Raw genomic sequence first — 20,701 nt, 5'->3', positions numbered from 1 at the left:
CAGCTTTGGTTTTCAAGCAACCATTTTTTCAGATTGTATTTAAAAGAGGGAAATGTAGCACAATCCCTTATACGCAGAGGAAGGCCATTCCATGCTACACAACCCTGTACTGAGAGGACATTCTGGCCGAATGAGGACATTTCGACTTCCACCTGAGTTTTGTGACTAATTATATCCAAAGCTGAGCTGAAATATCACAATCATTTTAACAAATGTATTCATTTATATGTCGGCAGATATACTATAGCTCACAGCGCATCACTTTGTGGCTACGCTGTGAGTTTGTACATGATGATTATTTTTTTCCCCCACAAATCTCTTCTGGGGATCCCTGGCACAAGATAGATTTAGCTCTTAAGTGCTGTGAAGGCTCTGTGCCAAGGATGAGTAACGATGTTCACTCTCGGGTTACGTGGGGAGTTGGGCGTTTGTGGTAAACGTTTACATCGGGGAATACATGACGGTTGAAAAGCTCTACCAGTGGCTCTGACTAGCTGCTGATGCTGCGTTTATGAAATTGTCGCCGTCTGACATAACTATTTCCATGTTTAAACTTTTTGTGTTTTTTCTGTAACGCCCTACTTCATCATCACTCAAAAGGTAGCAGATCCTCAAGTTCGAAGCCTGGAGCGAACGGACACATATTGAGCTTTATCTTTATTTTATTTTTAAAAAGAGAAAACTTGCTCTTTTTTAAATTTGAATCCTGAAAAGTAACAGTTTGGGGTATGTGTACGCGTTCCCGACCAGTCATTGGTCCGACGTGGAAAACGACCAGATTAAAGGTCTCTGCACACGGCGCGTTTTTTCATCGTTTTTTTTCCGTCCAGTGTGCCTAAAGTTGGCGAACATGCGGTAAGGTTGGTGACCGGATTAAGGTTGGCGAACATGCGTTAATGTTGGTGACCGGATTAACCCATTCAGGCCTGACGTCGAAATTAAAAATAAAAAGTTTTCTAAATCATGACAATTTTCAGAACGATTTGAGGCACATTTTAACGATTTTTCAAAAATAGCAGACCTACAAGTTCATAGCGCGCCACTCGGTGGCGCGCTATGAGCTTGTAGATCTGCTATTTTTCAATAGCTAAATTATTATAACACCAAAAGGGGTTCCCGCCCAAAATGGGTTAATGGTTAATGTGGTTAAACGCTAACGTGACATGGATGCGTTCCAGGTCTCAATGGATTAAGGTTGGCGAACATGCGTTAATGTTGGTGACCGGATTAAGGTCGGCGAACATGCGTTAATGTTGGTGACCGGATTAAGGTTGGCGAACATGCGTTAATGTTGGTGACCGGATTAAGGTCGGCGAACATGCGTTAATGTTGGTGACCGGATTAAGGTTGGCGAACATGCGTTAATGTTGGTGACCGGATTAAGGTTGGCGAACATGCGTTAATGTTGGTGACCGGATTAAGGTTGGCGAACATGCGTTAATGTTGGTGACCGGATTAAGGTTGGCGAACATGCGTTAATGTTCGTGACCGGATTAAGGTTGGCGAACATGCGTTAATGTTCGTGACCGGATTAAGGTTGGCGAACATGCGTTAATGTTGGTGACCGGATTAAGGTTGGCGAACATGCGTTAATGTTGGTGACCGGATTAAGGTTGGCGAACATGCGTTAATGTTGGTGACCGGATTAAGGTTGGCGAACATGCGTTAATGTTCGTGACCGGATTAAGGTTGGCGAACATGCGTTAATGTTCGTGACCGGATTAAGGTTGGCGAACATGCGTTAATGTTGGTGACCGGATTAAGGTCGGCGAACATGCGTTAATGTTGGTGACCGGATTAAGGTTGGTGAACATGCGTTAATGTTGGTGACCGGATTAAGGTTGGCGAACATGCGTTAATGTTGGTGACCGGATTAAGGTTGGCGAACATGCGTTAATGTTGGTGACCGGATTAAGGTTGGCGAACATGCGTTAATGTTGGTGACCGGATTAAGGTTGGTGAACATGCGTTAATGTTGGTGACCGGATTAAGGTTGGCGAACATGCGTTAATGTTGGTGACCGGATTAAGGTTGGCGAACATGCGTTAATGTTGGTGACCGGATTAAGGTTGGCGAACATGCGTTAATGTTGGTGACCGGATTAAGGTTGGCGAACATGCGTTAATGTTGGTGACCGGATTAAGGTTGGCGAACATGCGTTAATGTTGGTGACCGGATTAAGGTTGGCGAACATGCGTTAATGTTGGTGACCGGATTAAGGTTGGCGAACATGCGTTAATGTTCGTGACCGGATTAAGGTTGGCGAACATGCGTTAATGTTGGTGACCGGATTAAGGTTGGCGAACATGCGTTAATGTTGGTGACCGGATTAAGGTTGGCGAACATGCGTTAATGTTGGTGACCGGATTAAGGTTGGCGAACATGCGTTAATGTTCGTGACCGGATTAAGGTTGGCGAACATGCGTTAATGTTGGTGACCGGATTAAGGTTGGCGAACATGCGTTAATGTTCGTGACCGGATTAAGGTTGGCGAACATGCGTTAATGTTGGTGACCGGATTAAGGTTGGCGAACATGCGTTAATGTTGGTGACCGGATTAAGGTTGGCGAACATGCGTTAATGTTGGTGACCGGATTAAGGTTGGCGAACATGCGTTAATGTTGGTGACCGGATTAAGGTTGGCAAACATGCGTTAATGTTCGTGACCGGATTCAGGTTGGCGAACACGCGTTAATGTTGGTGACCGGATTAAGGTTGGTGAACATGCGTTAATGTTGGTGACCGGATTAAGGTTGGCGAACATGCCTTTAATGTTGGTGACCGGATTAAGGTTGGCGAACATGCCTTTAATGTTGGTGACCGGATTAAGGTTGGCGAACATGCGTTAATGTTGGTGACCGGATTAAGGTTGGCGAACATGCGTTAATGTTGGTGACCGGATTAAGGTTGGCGAACATGCGTTAATGTTGGTGACCGGATTAAGGTCGGCGAACATGCGTTAATGTTGGTGACCGGATTAAGGTTGGCGAACATGCGTTAATGTTGGTGACCGGATTAAGGTTGGCGAACATGCGTTAATGTTGGTGACCGGATTAAGGTTGGCGAACATGCGTTAATGTTGGTGACCGGATTAAGGTTGGCGAACATGCGTTAATGTTGGTGACCGGATTAAGGTTGGCGAACATGCGTTAATGTTGGTGACCGGATTAAGGTTGGCGAACATGCGTTAATGTTGGTGACCGGATTAAGGTTGGCGAACATGCGTTAATGTTGGTGACCGGATTAAGGTTGGCGAACATGCGTTAATGTTGGTGACCGGATTAAGGTTGGCGAACATGCGTTAATGTTGGTGACCGGATTCAGGTTGGCGAACACGCGTTAATGTTGGTGACCGGATTAAGGTTGGCGAACATGCGTTAATGTTGGTGACCGGATTAAGGTTGGCGAACATGCCTTTAATGTTGGTGACCGGATTAAGGTTGGCGAACATGCCTTTAATGTTGGTGACCGGATTAAGGTTGGCGAACATGCGTTAATGTTGGTGACCGGATTAAGGTTGGCGAACATGCGTTAATGTTGGTGACCGGATTAAGGTTGGCGAACATGCGTTAATGTTGGTGACCGGATTAAGGTCGGCGAACATGCGTTAATGTTGGTGACCGGATTAAGGTTGGCGAACATGCGTTAATGTTGGTGACCGGATTAAGGTTGGCGAACATGCGTTAATGTTGGTGACCGGATTAAGGTTGGCGAACATGCGTTAATGTTGGTGACCGGATTAAGGTTGGCGAACATGCGTTAATGTTGGTGACCGGATTAAGGTTGGCGAACATGCGTTAATGTTGGTGACCGGATTAAGGTTGGCGAACATGCGTTAATGTTGGTGACCGGATTAAGGTTGGCGAACATGCGTTAATGTTGGTGACCGGATTAAGGTTGGCGAACATGCGTTAATGTTGGTGACCGGATTAAGGTTGGCAAACATGCGTTAATGTTTGTGACCGGATTAAGGTTGGCGAACATGCGTTAATGTTGGTGACCGGATTAAGGTTGGCGAACATGCGTTAATGTTGGTGACCGGATTAAGGTTGGCGAATATGCGTTAATGTTCGTGACCGGATTAAGGTTGGCGAACATGCGTTAATGTTGGTGACCGGATTAAGGTTGGCGAATATGCGTTAATGTTCGTGACCGGATTAAGGTTGGCGAACATGCGTTAATGTTGGTGACCGGATTAAGGTCGGCGAACATGCGTTAATGTTGGTGACCGGATTAAGGTTGGCGAACATGCGTTAATGTTGGTGACCGGATTAAGGTTGGCGAACATGCGTTAATGTTGGTGACCGGATTAAGGTTGGCGAACATGCGTTAATGTTGGTGACCGGATTAAGGTTGGCGAACATGCGTTAATGTTGGTGACCGGATTAAGGTTGGCGAACATGCGTTAATGTTGGTGACCGGATTAAGGTTGGCGAACATGCGTTAATGTTGGTGACCGGATTAAGGTTGGCGAACATGCGTTAATGTTCGTGACCGGATTAAGGTTGGCGAACATGCGTTAATGTTGGTGACCGGATTAAGGTTGGCGAACATGCGTTAATGTTGGTGACCGGATTAAGGTTGGCGAACATGCGTTAATGTTGGTGACCGGATTAAGGTTGGCGAACATGCGTTAATGTTGGTGACCGGATTAAGGTTGGCGAACATGCGTTAATGTTGGTGACCGGATTAAGGTTGGCGAACATGCGTTAATGTTGGTGACCGGATTAAGGTTGGCGAACATGCGTTAATGTTCGTGACCGGATTAAGGTTGGCGAACATGCGTTAATGTTGGTGACCGGATTAAGGTTGGCGAACATGCGTTAATGTTGGTGACCGGATTAAGGTTGGCGAACATGCGTTAATGTTGGTGACCGGATTAAGGTTGGCGAACATGCGTTAATGTTGGTGACCGGATTAAGGTTGGCGAACATGCGTTAATGTTGGTGACCGGATTAAGGTTGGCGAACATGCGTTAATGTTGGTGACCGGATTAAGGTTGGCGAACATGCGTTAATGTTGGTGACCGGATTAAGGTCGGCGAACATGCGTTAATGTTGGTGACCGGATTAAGGTTGGCGAATATGCGTTAATGTTCGTGACCGGATTAAGGTTGGCGAACATGCGTTAATGTTGGTGACCGGATTAAGGTCGGCGAACATGCGTTAATGTTGGTGACCGGATTAAGGTCGGCGAACATGCGTTAATGTTGGTGACCGGATTAAGGTTGGCGAACATGCGTTAATGTTGGTGACCGGATTAAGGTTGGCGAACATGCGTTAATGTTGGTGACCGGATTAAGGTTGGCGAACATGCGTTAATGTTGGTGACCGGATTAAGGTTGGCGAACATGCGTTAATGTTGGTGACCGGATTAAGGTTGGCGAACATGCGTTAATGTTGGTGACCGGATTAAGGTTGGCGAACATGCGTTAATGTTCGTGACCGGATTAAGGTTGGCGAACATGCGTTAATGTTGGTGACCGGATTAAGGTTGGCGAACATGCGTTAATGTTGGTGACCGGATTAAGGTTGGCGAACATGCGTTAATGTTGGTGACCGGATTAAGGTTGGCGAACATGCGTTAATGTTGGTGACCGGATTAAGGTTGGCGAACATGCGTTAATGTTGGTGACCGGATTAAGGTTGGCGAACATGCGTTAATGTTGGTGACCGGATTAAGGTTGGCGAACATGCGTTAATGTTCGTGACCGGATTAAGGTTGGCGAACATGCGTTAATGTTGGTGACCGGATTAAGGTTGGCGAACATGCGTTAATGTTGGTGACCGGATTAAGGTTGGCGAACATGCGTTAATGTTGGTGACCGGATTAAGGTTGGCGAACATGCGTTAATGTTGGTGACCGGATTAAGGTTGGCGAACATGCGTTAATGTTGGTGACCGGATTAAGGTTGGCGAACATGCGTTAATGTTCGTGACCGGATTAAGGTTGGCGAACATGCGTTAATGTTGGTGACCGGATTAAGGTTGGCGAACATGCGTTAATGTTGGTGACCGGATTAAGGTTGGCGAATATGCGTTAATGTTCGTGACCGGATTAAGGTTGGCGAACATGCGTTAATGTTGGTGACCGGATTAAGGTTGGCGAATATGCGTTAATGTTCGTGACCGGATTAAGGTTGGCGAACATGCGTTAATGTTGGTGACCGGATTAAGGTTGGCGAACATGCGTTAATGTTGGTGACCGGATTAAGGTTGGCGAACATGCGTTAATGTTGGTGACCGGATTAAGGTTGGCGAACATGCGTTAATGTTGGTGACCGGATTAAGGTTGGCGAACATGCGTTAATGTTGGTGACCGGATTAAGGTTGGCGAACATGCGTTAATGTTGGTGACCGGATTAAGGTTGGCGAACATGCGTTAATGTTGGTGACCGGATTAAGGTTGGCGAACATGCGTTAATGTTGGTGACCGGATTAAGGTTGGCGAACATGCGTTAATGTTGGTGACCGGATTAAGGTTGGCGAACATGCGTTAATGTTGGTGACCGGATTAAGGTTGGCGAACATGCGTTAATGTTGGTGACCGGATTAAGGTTGGCGAACATGCGTTAATGTTGGTGACCGGATTAAGGTTGGCGAACATGCGTTAATGTTGGTGACCGGATTAAGGTTGGCGAACATGCGTTAATGTTGGTGACCGGATTAAGGTTGGCGAACATGCGTTAATGTTGGTGACCGGATTAAGGTTGGCGAACATGCGTTAATGTTGGTGACCGGATTAAGGTTGGCGAACATGCGTTAATGTTCGTGACTGGATTAAGGTTGGCGAACATGCGTTAATGTTCGTGACCGGATTAAGGTTGGCGAACATGCGTTAATGTTCGTGACTGGATTAAGGTTGGCGAACATGCGTTAATGTTCGTGACCGGATTAAGGTTGGCGAACATGCGTTAATGTTCGTGACTGGATTAAGGTTGGCGAACATGCGTTAATGTTGGTGACCGGATTAAGGTTGGCGAACATGCGTTAATGTTCGTGACTGGATTAAGGTTGGCGAACATGCGTTAATGTTCGTGACCGGATTAAGGTTGGCGAACATGCGTTAAGGTTGGCGAACATGCGTTAATGTTGGTGACCGGATTAAGGTTGGCGAACATGCGTTAATGTTGGTGACCGGATTAAGGTTGGCGAACATGCGTTAATGTTGGTGACCGGATTAAGGTTGGCGAACATGCGTTAATGTTGGTGACCGGATTAAGGTTGGCGAACATGCGTTAATGTTGGTGACCGGATTAAGGTTGGCGAACATGCGTTAATGTTGGTGACCGGATTAAGGTTGGCGAACATGCGTTAATGTTGGTGACCGGATTAAGGTTGGCGAACATGCGTTAATGTTGGTGACCGGATTAAGGTTGGCGAACATGCGTTAATGTTGGTGACCGGATTAAGGTTGGCGAACATGCGTTAATGTTGGTGACCGGATTAAGGTTGGCGAACATGCGTTAATGTTGGTGACCGGATTAAGGTTGGCGAACATGCGTTAATGTTGGTGACCGGATTAAGGTTGGCGAACATGCGTTAATGTTGGTGACCGGATTAAGGTTGGCGAACATGCGTTAATGTTGGTGACCGGATTAAGGTTGGCGAACATGCGTTAATGTTCGTGACCGGATTAAGGTTGGCGAACATGCGTTAATGTTCGTGACTGGATTAAGGTTGGCGAACATGCGTTAATGTTCGTGACCGGATTAAGGTTGGCGAACATGCGTTAATGTTCGTGACTGGATTAAGGTTGGCGAACATGCGTTAATGTTGGTGACCGGATTAAGGTTGGCGAACATGCGTTAATGTTCGTGACTGGATTAAGGTTGGCGAACATGCGTTAATGTTCGTGACCGGATTAAGGTTGGCGAACATGCGTTAAGGTTGGCGAACATGCGTTAATGTTGGTGACCGGATTAAGGTTGGCGAACATGCGTTAATGTTGGTGACCGGATTAAGGTTGGCGAACATGCGTTAATGTTCGTGACTGGATTAAGGTTGGCGAACATGCGTTAATGTTCGTGACCGGATTAAGGTTGGCGAACATGCGTTAATGTTCGTGACTGGATTAAGGTTGGCGAACATGCGTTAATGTTCGTGACCGGATTAAGGTTGGCGAACATGCGTTAATGTTCGTGACTGGATTAAGGTTGGCGAACATGCGTTAATGTTCGTGACCGGATTAAGGTTGGCGAACATGCGTTAATGTTCGTGACTGGATTAAGGTTGGCGAACATGCGTTAATGTTCGTGACCGGATTAAGGTTGGCGAACATGCGTTAATGTTCGTGACTGGATTAAGGTTGGCGAACATGCGTTAATGTTGGTGACCGGATTAAGGTTGGCGAACATGCGTTAATGTTCGTGACTGGATTAAGGTTGGCGAACATGCGTTAATGTTGGTGACCGGATTAAGGTTGGCGAACATGCGTTAATGTTGGTGACCGGATTAAGGTTGGCGAACATGCGTTAATGTTGGTGACCGGATTAAGGTTGGCGAACATGCGTTAATGTTCGTGACCGGATTAAGGTTGGCGAACATGCGTTAATGTTGGTGACCGGATTAAGGTTGGCGAACATGCGTTAATGTTGGTGACCGGATTAAGGTTGGCGAACATGCGTTAATGTTGGTGACCGGATTAAGGTTGGCGAACATGCGTTAATGTTGGTGACCGGATTAAGGTTGGCGAACATGCGTTAATGTTGGTGACCGGATTAAGGTTGGCGAACATGCGTTAATGTTGGTGACCGGATTAAGGTTGGCGAACATGCGTTAATGTTCGTGACCGGATTAAGGTTGGCGAACATGCGTTAATGTTGGTGACCGGATTAAGGTTGGCGAACATGCGTTAATGTTGGTGACCGGATTAAGGTTGGCGAATATGCGTTAATGTTCGTGACCGGATTAAGGTTGGCGAACATGCGTTAATGTTGGTGACCGGATTAAGGTTGGCGAATATGCGTTAATGTTCGTGACCGGATTAAGGTTGGCGAACATGCGTTAATGTTGGTGACCGGATTAAGGTTGGCGAACATGCGTTAATGTTGGTGACCGGATTAAGGTTGGCGAACATGCGTTAATGTTGGTGACCGGATTAAGGTTGGCGAACATGCGTTAATGTTGGTGACCGGATTAAGGTTGGCGAACATGCGTTAATGTTGGTGACCGGATTAAGGTTGGCGAACATGCGTTAATGTTCGTGACCGGATTAAGGTTGGCGAACATGCGTTAATGTTCGTGACTGGATTAAGGTTGGCGAACATGCGTTAATGTTGGTGACCGGATTAAGGTTGGCGAACATGCGTTAATGTTCGTGACTGGATTAAGGTTGGCGAACATGCGTTAATGTTCGTGACCGGATTAAGGTTGGCGAACATGCGTTAAGGTTGGCGAACATGCGTTAATGTTGGTGACCGGATTAAGGTTGGCGAACATGCGTTAATGTTGGTGACCGGATTAAGGTTGGCGAACATGCGTTAATGTTGGTGACCGGATTAAGGTTGGCGAACATGCGTTAATGTTGGTGACCGGATTAAGGTTGGCGAACATGCGTTAATGTTGGTGACCGGATTAAGGTTGGCGAACATGCGTTAATGTTGGTGACCGGATTAAGGTTGGCGAACATGCGTTAATGTTGGTGACCGGATTAAGGTTGGCGAACATGCGTTAATGTTGGTGACCGGATTAAGGTTGGCGAACATGCGTTAATGTTGGTGACCGGATTAAGGTTGGCGAACATGCGTTAATGTTGGTGACCGGATTAAGGTTGGCGAACATGCGTTAATGTTGGTGACCGGATTAAGGTTGGCGAACATGCGTTAATGTTGGTGACCGGATTAAGGTTGGCGAACATGCGTTAATGTTGGTGACCGGATTAAGGTTGGCGAACATGCGTTAATGTTGGTGACCGGATTAAGGTTGGCGAACATGCGTTAATGTTCGTGACCGGATTAAGGTTGGCGAACATGCGTTAATGTTCGTGACTGGATTAAGGTTGGCGAACATGCGTTAATGTTCGTGACCGGATTAAGGTTGGCGAACATGCGTTAATGTTCGTGACTGGATTAAGGTTGGCGAACATGCGTTAATGTTGGTGACCGGATTAAGGTTGGCGAACATGCGTTAATGTTCGTGACTGGATTAAGGTTGGCGAACATGCGTTAATGTTCGTGACCGGATTAAGGTTGGCGAACATGCGTTAAGGTTGGCGAACATGCGTTAATGTTGGTGACCGGATTAAGGTTGGCGAACATGCGTTAATGTTGGTGACCGGATTAAGGTTGGCGAACATGCGTTAATGTTCGTGACTGGATTAAGGTTGGCGAACATGCGTTAATGTTCGTGACCGGATTAAGGTTGGCGAACATGCGTTAATGTTCGTGACTGGATTAAGGTTGGCGAACATGCGTTAATGTTCGTGACCGGATTAAGGTTGGCGAACATGCGTTAATGTTCGTGACTGGATTAAGGTTGGCGAACATGCGTTAATGTTCGTGACCGGATTAAGGTTGGCGAACATGCGTTAATGTTCGTGACTGGATTAAGGTTGGCGAACATGCGTTAATGTTCGTGACCGGATTAAGGTTGGCGAACATGCGTTAATGTTCGTGACTGGATTAAGGTTGGCGAACATGCGTTAATGTTGGTGACCGGATTAAGGTTGGCGAACATGCGTTAATGTTCGTGACTGGATTAAGGTTGGCGAACATGCGTTAATGTTCGTGACCGGATTAAGGTTGGCGAACATGCGTTAAGGTTGGCGAGCATGCGCTGCTCTGTGCTTGCGGTTATGGTTGGGTTAGGGTTTGAGGTAGGTTGTCGCCACCCGACAGATGAAATTATAATAAATACTTTATGGCATTTATTTTGGTTTGGTGAAAACGGACCTACAAGCTCACAATGCATCGTGACATGTGAACTTATATTATGTGCTTTTTGGTGTAGAGTAGAAAAATCACACCCGTGTGAACTGAGTGGTGTAACGTCTTATATAGACTGATCAGCTGTGGTCTGACGTAATGTCTGACGTAATGAAATCACACCAGTGTGACCTGGTTGACCATAGCAACCATGCTCATTTTTTGGTACGAACAGACAGACACGTAAACTAACAAAGCCAGTTGTAGGAGTGGTTTACACCACTCAAAAAGGAGAGGGCCTATATAGACCCTTGGGGAACCGTCCGATAAAACTATTCAAGTGCTTAATGATTCTAAAATAGTAGTGGATATTATGTTCATATTGCACTTTTGAAGCCTCTTGTAAATGGTAAATGGTGCATTTATATAGCGCCTTTATCCAAGGCGCTTTACATAGATTGTGCATTACATTCACCCATTCACACACACATTCATACACCGATTGCGGCGGAAAACATGCAAGGTACCAACCAGCACATCGGGAGCAATTTGGGGTTCAGTGTCTTGCCCAAGGACACTTCGACATGTAGACAGGAGGAGCCGGGATTCGAACCGCCGACCCATGGATCATTGGACGACCTGCTCTACCTCTTCAGCCACAGTCGCTCTTGTTCTACAAAATGGAGCCAATTACTAGAAATAACAGCTTTCCACTCATCCACATAAATATATGGAATTAATCAAAACATTTTCTTTTAAACATTCAAAACTGGCTAACCATGCAATGTTTGTAGATCGACCAGAGATTCTTTTTACTTATTATAGTCTTGCTAATTTTGGATGTGGGGATAATCGTCAAAACCTCAAGTATTCAAGCTGAGGCTAAAATTGGGACAGTTTGGCATTCTTTGTGGGTCCAGCAGGGCTTGGAAAGGCCTGAGGTCATCCTTGTAACAGTGCAGTGGTCGCATTACAAGCAGTGTTTTAGTTAAACAAAACTTGTCATAGTTTTAGTAACTAAAATGTTCGTCGACTACCTTTTTCCACTGAGGAAAACTAAATGGAAACTAAATGAAAACTAAGCTATGATGACTAAGACTAAATATCCTGACAATTTCGTCAACAAATAAAAACTAGACTAAAACTAGTGGACAAGAGATCCAGTATAAGTCATTTTACACTTGGTTGCATGCTGAAAATAGCTGATCTACGAGCTTGTAGATCGGCTATTTTCAGCAAGTGTAAAATCAGTCATGACGGTAGCCCTGGCAATGTTTGCGTTTACACAATCACGTTTATTGTGTTTACATGTACACTAAAAGATGGACATATAATAGCGCCCCTCACAAAAATATGAAATCAATCACAAAAAGGTCAAAGAGGGTTAAAAATCACACCTGTGTGAAGTGAGGGGCACTCTTGTCGTACATCATCCAATAAAAAAATGAATATACTACTTCATGAGTTAATTTGTCAACTTATGTTATTATCTTTTAACCATGATACAGTGTTTTAAAAAACTCATCTTTTCACCATGATGACAACTGAAATTATGTGATATGCATATGTATATATATATATATATATATATATATATACATATCACATAAATGTTATATATATATATAATTAAAACAGTTGCACTGTGTTTAGAAAAAACGATTTGCTTGTCCACATATGACGTAAATTCTCCATTCATTGTCAATGGCATTTAATGTTTGAGTTAGGACATGTTCAGACACGTATGACGTAAATTCTCCTTTCTTTGTCAATGGCATTTATCATGTTTGTGTTAGGACAAAATAGCCGTTTTGCTTGTCCGCATATGACGTAAAGTTTCCTTTCATTGTCAATGGCATTTAATGTTTATGTTTCCACAAAAAGCCGATTTGTTCAGACACATAACGTAAATTCTCCTTTCTTTGTCAATGGCAAATGTGACAAGAGTTTAGGACCAAAATAAATAGTGCCAAGTAACAAAATGAGATTGCTACACAAGATCAGTGTTACATTATTGTCTTCTACAGTGTATGTTGTTGTATGAATAGGTTGTATATAAATATCTCTATACTGTAGCTACTGATCCACTCTAGCCAGTGCATTTCTATGTCCAGAGCAGACGTAGCCAGTGTTGCCATGTCTGCTTATTATACGCGACTTTGGGCTTGTTTTTCCCTGTAAAGTTGCATGTAAATTTTGGTAGTTGATAATGAGGGTTGCGGTTTTTGGACTTATTTCTAAAGTGTAGATGAGTAGTTGCTTATTTGAGCTTCTTAATGTTCAAACCTAGTTCAAACCTGTTCAAACCTTAATGTTCAAACCTTCTTAATTTTCAAACATTGTATTGTACAGTACCCCCAAATATTTTGTCCTCATCGTACCCCCCATCTGAAAATATTTTGTGCCAGGGACGCCCATACTAGAAGATGTGTGTATTTAAAATGTTTCAATAACATTCCACATTAAATCACTTAGTTATTTTAATTTTTAATTCAATTTTTTAAATAGCCCATTTAGATTTTACCACATAAACCCCATGCAGCATCGGCCTTATTGTGGGGGAGACATTCGCAGAAAATAGCATAACAAGCTCACATGCGTTGTGACTTGTGAGACCCAATTCTTGAGTCTATATTGTATGGAGTTCTGGACCCTTCTAGACAGCCCTCGAGCACTCTGGCCCTTGCCTAGTATGCCTATACTTTGTCCATAAAAAGTTCCTCTTTATGAGGGGCTTTTTTGGTTCAACTTCTGAAGTTCAGGTTCATGGTTCGTGTCTGCCGAAGACCCAATGCCTCCCTGCTTGGCACTCAGCGTCAAGGTTTGGATTTGGGCTAAGACCCTGTCTGTGACATGGGGTGCGTTCGGAAATGCGCACCGGAAACGTGGTCAGTTTGTTGAGTGTGGTGGGCGGTGACGTCACAGAGTGCGTTCAGTGTGCCTTATTTACGAACGACCACAGCTGTGACGCAATCACACCGATTCACACCGGACAACCCCATCTTCAGGGTAGGGTCGCTCAGTGCGGGCACTCTGCACACCCGGTGCGCTGCGCACTGGATTTTCGAACGACAACGCACCGAGTGCACTGAATAAACGAACGACAAGAGAGCACACCAGTGCGTTCAGGGCGCATTTCCCAACGCACCCATACACTCCAGGGACTGTACTCAGTGGCGTGCACAGACATTTAGAGGGGCAGGTGCTCAAGTTAAAAAAGGGCACCTTGTGCAGCGCGTGGAACCGGCCGGTTGCCTTAATCTATTTTGGGCGGGAACCCCTTTTGGTGTTAGCATTATGTTATGCTTTAGCTATTGAAAAATAGCAGATCTACAAGCTCATAGCGCGCCACCGAGTGGCGCGCTATGAACTTGTAGGTCTGCTATTTTTGAAAAATCAAAAAAAAGAAAGAAAAAAAAAAGTTTTTTTTTTCTTCTTTTTTTCAAAAGGGCACATCACCAAAGGGGCAGGGGGTGCTCTAGCACCCCCTAGTGTCTATCTGTGCACGCCACTGACTGTACTTGTACATCAAGCTGCCTCACGCTACATCAACAGGAGATAGGCTGCTGCCCTATGGGCCTCATGGTGTACCAGACAGTGGCCTTGTGGTTAGAGTGTCCGCCCTGAAACTGGGAGGTCGGGGGTTCGATCCCCGGCCAGGTCATACCGAAGACTGTAAAAATGGGACCCAATACCTCCCTGCTTGGCACTCACTGCATCAATGGGTTGGATTGGGGGGTCAAATCAACTAATGATTCCCGAGCGCGGCGCACGCTGCGGCGCACGCTGCGGCGCACGCTGCGGCGCACGCTGCGGCTCACGCTGCGGCGCACGCTGCGGCTCACGCTGCGGCTCACGAGCGGCTCACTGCTCCAAGAGATGGGTCAAATGCGGAGAACAAATTTCACTGCGGTAACGTGTGTGACGTACGACTTTGGTGGGCTAAAGAACTTTGGGCGCCGCTGGGTCTCGACTCGACCGGACCGTTTGGGGGATCCAGCTGTGCGTGCGTGCGTGCGTGCGTGCGTGCGTGCGCGTGTGTGCAAGTGGACAAAGGATTAATAGAGGACACACCTCGGCATCTGTACTCTATGGAAGGAAAGCTAAAAGAGAAGTATGACTAAGTTACAGAAGTGGTCACTTTTATGAACGTAATGATGACATGTGTTGTCTAGTACAGAGGTTCTCAACGTTTTTGGCCGGGGACCCCCGGAAATGCTTTGGCAATGTCTCGGGACCCCCGCCCCGCCCCCTCCCGACCCCCAATATAAATTGACTGCTACAATAACCTTAAACCATTTTGGGCGGGAACCCCTTTTGGTGTTTTAAGCATTGTTATAATTTAGCTATTGAAAAATAGCAGATCTACAAGCTCATAGCGCGCCACCGAGTGGCGCGCTATGAGCTTGTAGGTCTGCTATTTTTGAAAAATCGTGAAAATATTTTTATTTTTTTGAAAATAATTTGGGGACCCCCTAAAATAATATGGCGACCCCCCGAGGGGTCGCGACCCACGGGTTGAGAACCCCTGGTCTAGTACAGAGGTTCCCAACCACTGGTGGTACTTGAGCCCCCCGCTGGTGGTACGCAGAGGAGTCACCCCAAAAAAGGAGAAAAAAGACAAAAGTGGAATGAAATATTTATTTATATTAACACAACCAGCGCCGGGATTTCTTTCAAAATAACAGCTCGGGGTGCCGCACAAATATGGCAGCTTTTAGCCTACTCTGTAAGCCCTTTCCTACATGTCCTAGCAATCCGTCGGTTGGATTAGTTATGACGTTTCCACACGTCCTACGGTAATATACAGGTAGTTCCAAGCAATTGGTTGAAATAGGCTCTCCAGCCGTGCTGAAATGAGCATGACAGCACCCCTAGCCATTAACAACAACGCACAGGACGGAATTCTCCTCCCTATCAATCGAGATTATTGATATCAAAACCGATCGCATCGCTCCACAGGTTGGGAGCGTCTGTTGCGCAACATTCAATGTTATTTTCCGGTGGGACGTCATCGATGATGTCCCCCCCCCATTTTAGCCGACGAGATCGAAAATCTTAAAACGTTAATAATTCTTGATCTAAATCATTCCGTCCAATTCTAAGAAAAGAGTATGTGTTAGAGTACGGCCCACCGCGGTCCCGTCGCTAGTCGCGGTAGAATTAATCATACCTCCCGTTGTCGATCGCCTGTTGTCGAGTGTTTTGGCGACATCAAGCTACTTCAGCCACATCCGGGATAGCATCCGGTCCATCGCTAAATGTGCTCCGCTGCTATAAATCGCTGGGCGCTATGATTTAATCATGGATTAAATAACCCCAGGCCCTTATTATCCCTTATTATTTCCTTATTTGGTGTTCTTCCTGAAACCATCTCCCTGCCTAAATATCAGTCAGACCCATAGGGCAGTATTATGCGTGTCTTAAGTACCAGGTCTTATTACTTAACTTAAGACCTGGAGGCGTGATCAATGCCATTTGGCTATTCTGAGTGGTCAAACAGCATTGACCACGCCTCCAGGTCTTAAGTTAAGTAATAAGACCTGGTACTTAAGACACGCATAATACTGCCCATAGAGTATCAAAAGGATAGAGACTGATCTGGCGCGAAGCTCCACCCCCTCCGCTATTCATGTCAGTGGAAGTTGCTCAGTGGCGTTTTGAAGCACCCGGAAGGACCATCTCAAAACGTCTACTTCCGCATTTGACCACCACATTTTGGTGGTCAAATGCGGAAGTGCAACCGAGCGCTCAATGTTAAAGCCCAGCTACACGGAGTTTCCCGGTCATGAATCCACGGGTCCGCCTGTAGTCCCTCCTCTTACCACTAGGGCCCAGTGCTTCAACGTTGGAGTGCCTCACTGGCCCCTTGGTCAGACCTCGTCGCTTTTGTGACACTTCTGGCAAGACGCCTTATTCTGATCCACTGGGAAAGAAACATACCCTCCCTCACATTCACGTTGGATCTCTGATATCTCTGTATACTGATCATATTGGAGTTTTTTGTGTTTTTGTTTTCTTCTTGCGTGTGTGTGTTTGTTGTTGGTTTGTATTTGTTGTTTCGGCATTTGTTAAAAAAAAAACAACAACTTTAAAATCGAATAAACAGAACGTTAAAAAAAAAACAGTTGTGCGTCAGAGCAGCAATACACTTGGCGTAGGAATGGAACAAAAACAAAACAATTCAAAGAATAAATTGCATTTTCTTCTAAAATGAGCATGACAGCATACCTAGCCATTAAGATTTGAGAACGAATTAATCCCATTACCACTATTATCATTTGTGCGTCAGAGCAGCAGCTAAATTGGCTTAGGAATGGAACAAAAGCAAAACAAATTACATTTTCCTCCTGTGTTTATAATAGCTACTGCTATACCTACTGCTAATGGCAGACCTGCCATTAGCATTACTGCTAATGGCAGGTCTATATGCTCCTGTATTTTAATCAGTTATTATGGTATTGGTGGTACTTGGAGTGCCAGATATTTTCTGTGGTGGTACTTGGTATAAAAAGGTTGAAAACCCCTGGTCTAGTAGATTTAGTGCTTCTGTTTTAGATCTTTTCAGACAAGTTCAAAACATGTCACACCACGATGTTTTGTGAGCCTGTTGGCTATTTTCAAGTATAGCTTGAAGTATTGTATTGTGGCAGCGGTGGCCGAACGGATAGCGGCGCGGTCTTGATACCGGAAGGTTCCTAGTTCGAATCAGCCGTCCGACACGTTAAAATTACCACCGCTGAAGTGCCCTTGAACAAGGCATTGTACCACTACGATGAAATGTGTTCTATGAGCAGGGCCTGGCTGGAAACAAGTTCTTGAGCTTAGCCCAGATACCCTGGGTAAATATAGATTTCATTTCATTTCATTTCATTAGCTAACATTTAAACAGGCCTAAGTCAAGTGGTTAATGAATGTTGTGTACTAATAATGAAATTCCACAAAGTAACAAGAAACTAACCAGTAAGACGCATCCGCGTCCGCCTGGGTGACAGCAGACTTCTGGGTGAGGGCTGGAGCTTTGGAATGGGGGGTCAGATCAACATATGGAATGAATTCTGTACTGGCCATATATGGAGCGTGTCTTGAGTGTACAGGGTTTGATGAGGTGAGATCAACATATGGAATGTCAGAACAGGTCAGCTCCATATATGGAGATCTAAGGGTTTGAGGTTGCTGGCCAATATTGATGACATCAGGGATCTCCATATATGGGCTTAATATTGATGACATCACAACAAAATGGTCAAAAGGCATGACCATGAAGGGCCCCAGGAGCCCCATGGTCTCAAACCCAGCGCACATCGCACAGTCCAGTTTCCCCGAAGGACCCCTGAGAGCCAAGGGCCCCTGGGCCCCGGCCCCATTTGGCTAATTTGGCTCTGATAAAGTGCTCATCATTATTAGCCTATAGTTGCGGCCTGCTTTCTAATCTTATTATGGAAAGCAAACACACATATTATTCAAATTAAATGGCAAATTCGAAAATGTAATTCTCTTCTTTCAATTACAATTTCGAATTCAAATTGCCATTTGAATAATCAATAATGGCATATATTTGATTCCATATACTTTCTGGGATTGTTTTCATAGAACCTGGTTGCTTGTTTTTCTCAAAACTTGGCAACACCGGCGGAGCGTAGCCAGAGCCATCTAATAGAAGAGTTACGACATTGACGGAGCAGAAACCGAGCGCTCGAGCGCTGTTCATGCAGCCTGAACTGAGACAAGCTGGAGTTGGAAATACATTGTTTTCAACGAGGGCGGCGCAAACAAGAGCTATTTTAAGCACGTGTGCAACATGACAACTGTTTTAAAGTATTGTACAGTAACAACTAAAGTCTCTTTAATGTTTATGTTGAACTATTACTACGAAACAATCTAAAAGAAAGCGATTTTAAGATCATTAAAGCTGGGCTGTTGCCTGAGTCCAATGCATTTCTGTCTACTTTCGGTCCAGGACTTGGCCCAGTGGGTTGTCCCCATTCTCAACAGAAGTCTATGTAGGAGAGCCGCCATTGGACTGAAGCCCCATGAAGTGAACGCAGTTTGCGTAACTCTGTCTATATCTAAGGCTCTGAACGTAGCGGAAGGCTGTCTGAGCGCAGCGCTGCCGCCTCCGAGTCCTGAAGTCAAGTGAAGTGAGCAGAGCCAGACAGACAGACAGACGGACGGACAGACAGACAGAAGGCAGCGACACACAGGATTTCCGAAAGAAGGGAAAGATGGCGGCCTGTTGTATACGTGTTCCCCTTCTGCTGCTGCTGTCCGCGTACATCCTATTGTGCGTGCCTGCTCTCCGCGCCGGGGACAGCAGCCAAGCTCTCGCCGCCAACGACGACAAGCCGAAGGAGGCGAACGCACAGAGCTCCCCGAACCAGGAGAGGCCGGGGCCGGGCGGACCCGCTGCTGCTGCCGCCGCCGCTGCCAACAACAACCCGGCGGCGGCAGCAGAGGGTCCTCCTCCGGCGGCTCCGGGGCTAGCAGCGGCGGCGGAGCGGAGCCCGGTGTTGGTGGCGGCGGCCGCCGGCGGAGGAGGAGGAGGAGGAGGCGGCGGCGGCGGGGCCTCGCCGCCGCGTCGGCGCTCCGCCACCGGCTGGAAGCTGGCGGAGGAGGCGGCGTGCCGGGACGACCTGGCCCGGCTCTGTCCCAAGCACTCGTGGTCCAACAACCTGGCGGTGCTGGAGTGTCTCCAGGACAGGAAGGAGGTATGTGATGAGGGGACCGAGCCGAGGAGGGAGGGGGGTTGCTGCCGCTGCTGGTGGTGGTCCGCTGCCGCTGGGTGGTGGTGGTCCGCCCGGGGAGGAGAGGCACAGTGACTGAAGGACCCCCATTAGCAGCGGGGCTAAGTTAGCTAAGCGCTAGCTGGAAAACTAGGGGGACTCAGGACTGTCTGTCTGGGAGGCAGCTTAATTTAAAACCTGAGCTAATCTGCTAAACAGTGGGGTTTAAACCCTTTTCATTTCAAGGTCCATTATTTATTCAGTATTTGAGCCACGGACCACCATCTGATGACATTTAACCTCTCACACCCAAAACTTAGAATGTTTTGTTGTCGTTATAAGATTTTGTCCACGTTTGTACCATAAGAAGTGATAACAGGCAAACGTTGATCAATATAACAATTATTCTACATTCTCGAATTGTGTAGACATCTTGTTAATTGAGTAATGCAGATGTTTAACAATAGTTAAACTCTTCATTTTACACTCAAGACAAGAGTTAAAGATAAGGGTCCATTTGGTTACCAAACTCCATCATTTAGCTGGAGGACCACCTGGAACCCTCTCAAGGACCACTGGTGGTCTCTGGACCACTGGTTGAGAAACACTGAGCTAGAGGAAGGCAGCTTAATTTAAAACCTAAAGCTAATCTGCTAACATTTGAGAGTATATCACTTAATTAAGCCTATCTATAGTCCGTCGCACTGGGGTGTCGCTCGCCCCAAAAAGAACAGAGCTACAAGCAAGCTATCAAAGCGACATGATGATGAGCGTGAGCATGTAGATCTGTTCTGTTTTAGGCAGGTGACTAAATGAGTCATAGTGTTTTTGTGTCATCGTCATCATCAGATCATTGTTATAATTATGGTAATTATAAACTAAAGGTAACGAGATGAGACAAACCGTTATAATGGTGTTTGTTTGAGATCATCTGGCTTGTTGTGTGAAGTGGTTGCTCTTCTGGTACTTGGCCATGGCTTCTCGTTTTGATTGATTGCAAATCTGATTGCTCACTGATTGCAAATGAATATATAAGACTGTTTGTGAAAAGAGTACCAGAATGAGACATTGTGCCATTTCATTTTGGCCTTCCTCTCAGTGCTAGTAAGTAAAA

At 45.8% G+C, this 20,701-nt stretch overlaps 1 protein-coding gene across 2 annotated transcripts in view; it reads left to right on the top strand.

Moving 5' to 3' along the window:
* The first annotated feature begins 19,004 nt into the window (after window positions 1-19,004).
* Window positions 19,005-20,701, top strand: part of glg1a (golgi glycoprotein 1a) — a 105,070-nt gene continuing 103,373 nt past the window's right edge. For both annotated transcript variants that reach the window (XM_079501711.1, XM_079501712.1), the window contains exon 1: window positions 19,005-19,572. In XM_079501711.1, coding sequence (XP_079357837.1) covers window positions 19,090-19,572 — 483 coding nt within the window. In that variant the 5' untranslated portion in view covers window positions 19,005-19,089. The remainder of the gene's footprint in view (window positions 19,573-20,701) is intronic.

This window comes from Electrona antarctica, assembly GCF_951216825.1.
Source record: "Electrona antarctica genome assembly, chromosome: 5".
NCBI classification, from domain to species: Eukaryota; Metazoa; Chordata; class Actinopteri; order Myctophiformes; family Myctophidae; genus Electrona; species Electrona antarctica.
The sequence above is the reverse complement of the archived record's forward strand: the minus strand, read 5'-3'. Positions and strand labels throughout refer to the sequence as shown.